The 10,109-nt window shown below is 35.4% G+C and overlaps 1 protein-coding gene across 5 annotated transcripts in view; it reads left to right on the top strand.

Annotated features, from left to right (window-relative positions):
- The first annotated feature begins 348 nt into the window (after positions 1-348).
- AGMO (alkylglycerol monooxygenase) overlaps positions 349-10,109 on the top strand; it is a 374,417-nt gene continuing 364,656 nt past the window's right edge. For 2 of the 5 annotated variants that reach the window (XM_003938665.4, XM_010349331.3), the window contains exons 1-2: positions 352-673; positions 2,115-2,245. In XM_003938665.4, the coding sequence (XP_003938714.1) occupies positions 548-673; positions 2,115-2,245 (257 nt within the window). In that variant the 5' untranslated portion in view covers positions 352-547. Of the gene's footprint in view, positions 674-2,114; positions 2,246-10,109 lie in introns of all 5 variants that reach the window. The other 3 variants (XM_074379552.1, XM_074379553.1, XM_074379554.1) reach the window with 3 other exon arrangements.

Below are 10,109 nucleotides of genomic sequence, written 5' to 3'. Positions count from 1 at the left end.
CTGACTTTCAAGCTATTACTAAGTAGCACACCTATAGCCTGTCCCTGCAAGAGTTAAAGAGACTACAAACTTGAACATGTTGTGAGTTTTTAAATGAGGAGAGAAAATCTTTTTCTATGTGATTTGATGCTTGAATTTCCATCCACTTTCTCAGTGTGACCTTAGACCTGTGTTATCACTTTTCTTCTTTCCAAGACACTATCGTGATTTTTTTTTTCTCTTCTTTTTTTAGTAGTAACTTGCTCCACCTACAGTCAAATTGCATGGTATGACTTTGATTTGAGTGTGAGTCCTCTTTTTCCCTGCCCCACATGCCCTGTTTCTGGCCTAGCGCCCACTGAACTCTGAACTTGTTCTTGAGCCTTGTATGTTTCTGTCTCTCTGAACAAAATCTGCTGTTGACTGTGCTCTCTGTGGAGCGTTGGTTTTAGCTGTTCTCTGACAAAGAGCTTGTTCTGAGCTGCACGTCTCGTCCTCGCTTTTCAGCCTCTGGCTTCAGCCGCTGAATCCCAAATATTCTCCAGCTGGGAATCAGACAAGGGCAGAAATGAAGAGCCCAGAAGCCCGACACGAGGTTTCAGTTTCCCAGGGATTTCGCGCGATGTTTTACATGATGAAGCCCAGTGAAACTTCATTCCAAACATTAGAAGAGGTGCCTGATTATGTAAAAAAGGTGAGATTATATTGGAAGAGGCTACTTTGACTCTTGCTTCTTTCTTAAGAAATGGTAAGGTCAACCTCCTGAGCGTTGTGTTCACTTTCATTATTTGAATTATTAAATTCTAATAATTCAGTTTCTTAAAGGCAGGAAGCAAAAGTAGAATGTCGACTTGAATTGAATTTCCTTACAATCCGTAGCATCGTCACCTGTAAATTCCCTCCTTTATATGTCACTCCAGAATATCATAAAAACAAAATCTTAACGTTTTCCTGGACTCCGTGGCATTGTAAATGTAGCTGTTGGAAGCTCAATGTCAAATAGTTATACCATATCAGTAAAGTTAGTAACAATTTCATTTTTAAATCCTTAGCTTGTCCACCTCTTCCAAGGAAACTATTTCCTCTTTCATTTGGTAGAGTAGTTCTGCAGAATGAAGGATATGCAGCTTGACCAGGTCCAACTCTGACTTCCTAAGTTTGAATGTGAACCAAGTTTTCTTTGAAACTTTGAAGTGCTCGGAGGTACATTTCACTTCTGGTTCTTGGCTATGATTGAAAGTGGAAATACCCAGAATTAGAACTTGAATCCTGAAGTTCCCCAGCCTATCAAAGTTGTTCCTACAACACTCACTAGTTCAGGGGAGAAATAGAAAACAAAATTGACATCACACACTATGTTATTGAGAGTTCAGTTTAGAAAGCTTCAAAACTCATGATTAGTTTCCAAATAAGTAAAATCCATATCTTTTTCAAGATTAGATATTATACTTGCTTTCTGATTTTTAAATAGAAAAAGTGGCACTGATATCTTTATAAATTATTATTGCTTATACTGCAACACCAAACCGAATTAAATACTCTATGATCAATAGTGGAGCCTTCAAAACGTCACTTATTATGTGAAACGAATCAAAACCAAATGAATAAAATGTGACTCATATTTTAAGCAAACATGTAAAATTACCATATTTTCTAAAATTCTAAGAAGAAAATTGTCTCTACTCTTTCAATTTCATCATTAGAAGTATAGTTCTTGTAATTCTAACACCAAAATTAGAATTTTGTGCATCTTTAAGGAAAGCCTCCTGAAGGGGATCTAGATTATACATATAGAGACAATAGACTTCTAATTATTTGCCTTATTCTAAATTTATTTTTAATGTAATTTGGAAGATGTTCCTCCCAATCTTATAATTTTATAATTATCATGGTTATATCTATGATTATATTTCATATTCAAATTGGATGATATAATTTGAGCACATATTTAGCGTATGTCTAAAACAGACTTCTCTGCCTACTGTGTAGGAAGCAATCTTCTAGAATGGGTGTCTACCATCTCCTGCGGGGCTTCCCAAATCTGGGCCTCTCAAATCTGACGTGACTAATCAGGAAATGTAAAATAACTTCATATGGAACATAATAGCATCTCTTTTCTGCAATTTCCTTTCTAGGCAACTCCATTTTTCATTTCCTTGATGCTGCTTGAACTTGTTGTCAGCTGGATTCGCAAAGGGAAGCCACCGGGTCGTTTGGATGATGCTTTAACATCAGTCTCAGCTGGTGTTCTGTCACGACTTCCAGGGTAAGTTAGATGGGTTAACAACGCTGAGTGAAAACACTGAAATTCCCTATGTATGAGGGGCAAAGGAACCCACTGCATGGGAGAATTAGTCTATTTACACAAATTTTCCCAAGGACTTCAGTTCATGCTATTATTTAAAATTTTGATATATTGTTCTTCATTGATTTTTTTGCACTCCTTTAAAAAATTACCCTAAATATTATTTATCTTGACTTTGTTGATATCCCTTCAAAATGAGTGTTTCATTTGCCTTATTGTGATTCCAGCTCTGAGTTATGATCTAGTTCTCAATTCAAATTGTATTTGCCTCTGCCAGGCTCAGAAAGAATAGCTCTCTAGAGTGTAGACACTCCCTAGAGCAGCTCACACAAATCTCTGAATAACTACAATGGTTTCCTAATTGGTGTCTGGCTCTAGTGCAACCCCGTTTGCAGCCAAACATTTCCATAATATGAATCCAGTAGAAACCCCTCACTGGTTCCCTGTTGACTCAAGTATAAGGTACGAATCCCCGTTCTGAACTATAGAGAACACGGTCTGTCTGGCTTTACTTTTGGGTCCTCCACTCCCTGTCTCTTTGGCACCTTTATCCCATCATGCTTTACTACTTGTCATTGCCTACATGCCACAGGTACTTCCCTCTGCCTGGAAAGTCATCCATGTGGCCAGTTGAGATTCATTTATTAGGTCTAAGCATAGATGTCACACGCCTCAGCAAGCTTATGTTAGGACATTACAGTCCCATGGAATTTTGTGCTTATCCCAGATCTAGAATTTTCACGTGGCGTCAATGCTCACCTCTTTTCTGCCCAGCCCTTCCTGCTAGTTTGTACACAACTTGAGAGCAAGAGATGTGCGTTCTTCATAGTTTTAGCTCCTGTGCCTGGAATGATGTTTATTGCATGGTAAAGAGTCCAAAAAACAGTGATATTCCTATACTGTTATGTTGATAATAAAATTAGATGATATTGGGACCAAATGATAGTAAGATGTAAATGACCTACTATTTTTTAGAAAGAGTATATTATAATGCATGTAGAGGAGAGACCAATAAAAGGAAGTCATCTTCAATGCATGTGGGCTTACCAAAGCGGCGGAGGGTGAGGAAAGATTTCCTTCGAAGTCTGTGCTTTGAGCTGCTGATGAATGTTCTCATTCCAGCTTCCCACCCATTGCTTCTTGTCCTGTTTTAAGAGCTTTACTTCTGACTGGTGCTCATTGCTTTGGAATGTTTCTATTAACTGCTCAGTGGGAAACTAAGGTGGATTTTTAAAAAAATAACATTAAAACTTTAAACATCTAAGAAAGGTGGAATAATTTCATATGTTACATAAAATAGTTTAAAAAGAAAGTAAACCTGAAAGTGTTTGTTTTTCAATAAGATTTTGAGAAAAGTATATTATTAAGTATATAGTAGATGTAATATTACTAATACTGACTTTGAAGAACTACTTATAATTGTTGAATTTTGCAGTTGGAATCAGAGGAAGATAATGTCTCCAGAAATTTGCAGCTAATTCTGAGATTATCATGAATAAGAATTTACAATTATAGATAATTTCCTTTCTTATAATACATGTCCCCTTTAGGCAGAAATCAACAAGAAATACATTCAACATATCCAAGGTATATATAGATTTGGATGTAGATAGATTTAGTTATTTAAAAATACCTAGTTGGTTAATTTAGCTCATTCACAGAAATGGTTTATGGAAATCAGATGATTGATAAACTTTAAAAGTCACTTGGTAACTGAGAATTGTCCTGCATATCTGATTATACATCATACAGTTTAGTGAATTGGAATGAATTTGTTAAGCATTTTAACAATGAATTTGACAGCAAATTGAATGAATTCTTCAGCATTTTTATTTTTACCTTTTAAAGTTTGATTTGGTTGCAAATGAAATTAGATTGTTCTCTTATCATAACATCATGGGTACCAGAAATACAAACTGTATCCTCAGTACAATATTTCTGCTCAGCAGTGTTATTTTTAAAAGGTACAGAGTTATAACATGAAAATTAGAATAAAATAGATATTTTTCCAAAAAAAGTATCTGAAAAAGGATAGAGAAAGGTTGGGAGGGCGGGTGGAGAGAGGCAGAGAGAGAGAGAGAGAGAGAGAGAGAGAAAGAGAGAGAGAGAGAGAGAGAGAGAGAGAGAGAGAGAGAGAGAGAGAGAGAAGAGAGAAGAGGAAAAAAGAAACCAAAACAAACCAGTCCTTCAGGGATAGAACATGCGGTTCTTTTCCTTCACCCACTACTCATAACACTCCTTAAACAAACACAAACTGTTAACTCTGGTGCCCTTTGAGAGAAAGGTAAAAGGTTATGAACTTGAATTTGGAGAATATTTTTCTATAGTTATTTTAAATGAGAAGAGCAAATTACTTATTTTTTTGCCTTGTAGATGTAAAGAACAATTCTAAATGATGAAATACGGATTTTTTTTTAACTTTTACAAAGAATTTTCTCTTTCATAGCCTTGTCTGAAAGATTCCAGTAAAGCAAATTATCTGAAAATGAAATTAATTTTTTTGTTTTGTTGTATAGAAATGTTGTGAAAAACATTTTTATTTTATTTGTTGCTATAAAAAAATTCCAAACCCAAATATAAACTAGAAAGAAAAAGCAAGCCTGTGGATCTATTCCTCTTAATCCCCTTTCAGTAAAAAAAAAAAAAAAAAAAAAAAAAAAATGGGAAGAATTTGACATCAATTCTTAAAACAATATTTCAGTTGAAGCCACAGCATCAAGGGGAATCCCTGTGCAAATCATTAACAGCTGAGGGTTAGATTAACACGGCAATGATCATATCCTCTCCCAGGGACCAATTTCATTTTCTACACGAGCAACAGAGGCTTGCTACGTCCTTCGAATAGGTGATTGCATGAAAAATGGTAGTATGCCTTTTGCTCATTCGTTTGTGAAGAATTATGCTTTGGATAATAATTCCAAATAAGCATGTGGCCTCGGACAAAAGAAGTGGAAATGAAGGCAAACACGTTTCACTTTGCCATTCATGTAATAGAAACGCTGTGCGCAGACTTTGAAGAAAAGCAATGTTTTTTCGAGGATCTTAATTTCAGGATTACATAAAATTTCAGATGTCTTAAAGATTAATAGCATACTTACCATGTTGATAGAAAAGACATATGCTACCTCTTTCAAATCTTTATGTCAAGGAAAATATTAACCATGGACAAGATTATATCTTGTTTACAAGCCTGTTGGACAGACCATGATCTGTAATAAAAGTCCATCTGTCCTAAGAACCAGATTCTGGGCAGGCTTGCTTCTGTTGTGCTCTTCTGAAATCCAGTAGGCAGCCTTCCTGGTCAGATACTAGTCAAAGTTACAAACACATATGTCTATTTATTCTTGTTAAACACAGTGTATCATGCAGATAATCTGCCTAACAATTCGTGTCACATGTGACTGTAAAAAAATAATCTTGATTTAACAACATATTTACCAAATCTATTTTTTAAGCACACGTATCTAAAACTTGTGAAATATACAACTACTGACTTAAACGTTAATGAGTGAAAAATAATCACATTTTTTTCCTCTGCTTGTTTAAGCAGAACTCAATTTCCAATCCTTCATTGGAAACCCGGGAGTTCAATTTGTTACTTCCTTCCAATGTTTCTGCTTCCATAAATTGCATCCTCCCCAGAGAAACTTTATTCCTGATATAAGTATCTACAGTATGTTTGTTTTTAATGGGTTCATTTATTCTGTCGAAACAGCACATTATAAATCAAATTGCAGTAAGTTAGAGGGATAATTTAAGTAGGTAAATTTTCAAATAAAGTTGGGGACACTCCACTTTTAATACATATGGGTCACTGCCAGTTTTTACTGTGGAGCTAGCTCCACAACGTTCAGCCATGTATATGCATACTTTTACTGGCCATGCCTGCCATGGAATTTTCCATTCCTGACAAGAGAGTTTCAATTCATCCAAAAAAAAAAAAAAATTAAAAAGGAGGAAATTAAACTTCTCTGAAATACTTTTGACTCCTTGGGGTGGGGCCAGAGAATAAAGAAAAATTGTATGTTGGGTTTTTATACCAGGGGCTTTAGCATGAGAGGCTAAAGGTTGCCTTGGCAAATCAGACCTAACAAATGAATGTTTATCATTTTGGATGATGACTTTAATAAGCAGCAATTCATTGTCCAAAAGAAGAGATAAATGAATCTATGAAATGTAAATAATACCTTATTATTAATACTAAATTTTTATTAACTTAGAAATAATTATTAAAAATCCTCACGAAAGGAAGATAAATTTTAATTACTTGTTGGTTTGTTAATTATGCTTGAGAGAATCTCATTTCCTCTTATAATTTGCATTAGAAAACTAATAAATAAACTTTGTCTTTGTTATTAATTATGTAACTTCAGAAACTGCTATTAGAAGAACCTTCCCTGGTGAATGCAAGTTTCATTGCTTATTTGCCCGGATTTGAGTGCTTATTCAGTCGAGTAATATATTTCTTGTAAAGTAAAGAATATAGCAAATTCCTTTCTTCCAAATCTATCACATTGTATTTATAAAGGCTTATGGCTTTATGGTTACTGTTAAGAAGAAATTAAGTGATTGTTTTATAAATGTAATACTATTTCACACTAAGAATTAGTAGTACACATTTTATCTGTTTGTAGATGGTAAAGGTAATATTATCTCTCTTATTATTACCAAGCAAAAATCAATATTCCACTAGATGGAGCAAAAGTGGCAGTAGCTTTACAGATGGGCAGTGCAAACTCCTGGATCCAGCTGAAGTAAATAAGTAACAAAATTTCTTAGAAAAATCTCTCTCTCAGTCTCTCTACACATACACACACACACACACACACACACACACACACACATATACAAGATCTAATATATTAATTTATTTGTAACTTCTTGGAGTTTTAAGGATATTTGTAGTAATCTTGTTTAAATATTTATTTTCTGGCTCATGAAACAAGATTATTAGAAATAAAAATATCTATTTTTTTTAGTTTATCATAATCTGGCCAAATAAGAACACTCAGCTACATGATGGTTATGGAATAATTTTAAAGTGGCAGATTCCTATGAGTATAGTACGTAAGTCCGCTTATTCTGAAACCTGCTTTCATATTTCAGAAGTTTGCAATGAGAGCATTACATCAAATGTTACTGGCTTTCTTAGTGACAACAACATGAAAGTCATTTTAGGGTACATTCAGCCTAATTATCTCAGACCTTAAATTAGCACTGAGATGCTGACAGAATGAATGTCATGCCCACTGTCACACTTCTATTCCTGGTGATGGGTAGACTCAGATGGAGATGACTTTGAAAACTCATTAGTTTCTAATTCTCAATCCCCAAATAACATTTATTTCCAATGTATTGATTATTTTTTAATCTCAACATTGAAACTGAACTTTATTTTATAAAAAACCAAGGATTAATACTAAATAGTAATGTAGTAACTCATAAGCTTTTTTTACCGTAACTGAACATTGACAAATTTCTCGTGATGAGAGAAAATGTTATGTAAAATACATAATCAGTTCACTAGTTAAAGAAATAAGCTACTTTTCATTTGCTGAAACCCATACTTCAAACCCAAGAGAAAACTGCTGTTTGGGGGAATTCATGAAGAAAATAGGATCATGGGAGGAAAGCCTCTCTATATGCAGGTTGGTGATTAGAGGATTTTAATGTCTCTTTATGTTTAGATCACTTTCCTGGTCTTACATTCAAACTTAAGGCATAAAAGGTGTCTAGTATTTGGGAATTCCAAGCTCCTGTGCTACCCAATATTCCATCTTCATGTGATAAAGTAAGATCACTATATGCATACATATTATATCTGCCTCTACCCACAGGATGGGGTTTAGAGAATTTAAATTCCCGAGTGCAGAGTCATGTGCTGAGGTTGCAGGGTGGAAGGGATAAGGAGGAAGAGAAAGAGGAAGGTGCTTTGGTTTATGATTCAAGGTCTGGTGAGAACCTTTTTGAAAATGTAGGTGCTGTTTTCTGCAATCCAGGGCTTTACGAGCTTGATAATCATTTCCCAGCTGTCTCACTTAGGTGAATTGTTTTTAGTTGTGGGCATTCCATGGCTATTCTTTCACATGTGTAGTAAAAGAGAATCAGATTCATTTTGCTGATAGAAAGCAGGGAATAGAACTCCCACAGCTGCTTCTCTCTTTCTTCGTGTCTTGAGGAAATTTAGGCTTCGTGCTAATGTGTGTGGGTTGGAGCTGGAGGAAGCTTGAAGGTAGTATGTCAGGCATATTTCAGCTTGGTTTGTGTCAACCCTAGTAAGTCAGTTGATGGACTAATAAATTGGGTGTCTGCTCAAGACCTGGCACCTGTACAGGAAATAGAAAAGTATTTCAATTGCAGACAGGTTTTTTAGAATTTTTATTGATTATTATTATTTTTTACAAATGGAAGTTTTTCAAGGACCTTTTCAGTCTGTTATCAAGATCTTGGTATCTTAATGCCCATTTCCATCGTCACTGGAACTGACAAGGAAGATAGCATATTTTTTTAAAAAAATATTAAACTGAGGGAACATTTATATAAGGCTGGTGGTGTTTGCCCGTTTAATAGTGTGTTCCTGTGTCTTGTGCTATGCCTGGCACTTAGTAGGCTCTTCGTATGAATTCATTGAATGACTGCCTAAATCCATGGACAAATCTGCTTTGATATCATGTGCTAATACTTCAGCTATTAAGCTGTAGATTATTTTAACTTTCTACTAAATTTTGTTTTAATCTTTCTTTCTGGTTCAGTTGTTTTTAGGCAGAGGTTTTCAACTGGGGTAAATTTTGCTCCCCAAGAAACACTTGGAAATATCTGGGGACATTTTTTGAGTCAGCTGGGGTGAGAAGGAGTGCTCCTAAATCTAGTTGCTAAAGAACAGCAATGTTGGAATACATTCTGTGATGCACAGGAAAGGCCCTCAAAACAAAAAATTACTTGGCCCAAAATGACAATAGTGTTAAGATTAAGAATTCCTGTTTTAGAGAAATTGGTATATTAAAGCATATAAAATTAACATTATTTGCCATTTTTAACCTAAAACTTGAATTTGATATGGGTAACTCCTATTAATGAACAACAGTGAGCAATTTTAAGATTTCATAGTTTCAGTAAATGTTTGCACACAAAAGCCTCTTCCAAAAAAGGATTATCCTATCCAAATGTCAACAGTGGCACTGTTGTGAAGCCTTTCATCTAAACATATGAAAGTAACCCACCAAGCTAACAAGCTTTACAGTAGAATTTTTTCCAGCTCCTACTTTGACTAATATACCTTCATAAAAACATGGAAGACAGGTTTTAAATGTTCATTTCATATATTCCTTAGAGTTTCTGCAACAGTGTGGGATCCCTTGGCTCATGGCTTGTCCTGCCCCCGGAGGGACCTCATGTACCTGTGTGTGGACATCACAGACTCCTTGTCCCAGCTCTGTCTATATACCCCCAGATGGCCACCCTTAGCCACCGTCAGGCTGCGGGGCTTTCACACTTGCAGAGCTCTGCCCTCAGGAAGAATGGCTCAGAAAAGAGGCTCGAGCAGGCTCAGGGTCGCTGCAAGAGTGGATTGTACAGTATTCAGAGTATCACTCAAATTGGCATTGTGGTAGGAGTCCAGGATGAGCAATTCCTTTGAGTCAAGGACTAGAACTCACAGACAAAACTGCTTCTTCCAACCATGTAATCTCAAATTGGAAATTGAGTTTTTAATGTGTGGTGATGTGAACTCTTTTCTGAAATTGTAAGCATTTGGCATTTCTCATAGTTATGCATATTAATGCTGTTACAAGATAGCCTCATGTTTTATTTTATAGGTGAAGTAATA

The sequence above is a fragment of the Saimiri boliviensis genome, chromosome 10, assembly GCF_048565385.1.
Source record: "Saimiri boliviensis isolate mSaiBol1 chromosome 10, mSaiBol1.pri, whole genome shotgun sequence".
Taxonomy (NCBI): Eukaryota; Metazoa; Chordata; class Mammalia; order Primates; family Cebidae; genus Saimiri; species Saimiri boliviensis.
The sequence above is the reverse complement of the archived record's forward strand: the minus strand, read 5'-3'. Positions and strand labels throughout refer to the sequence as shown.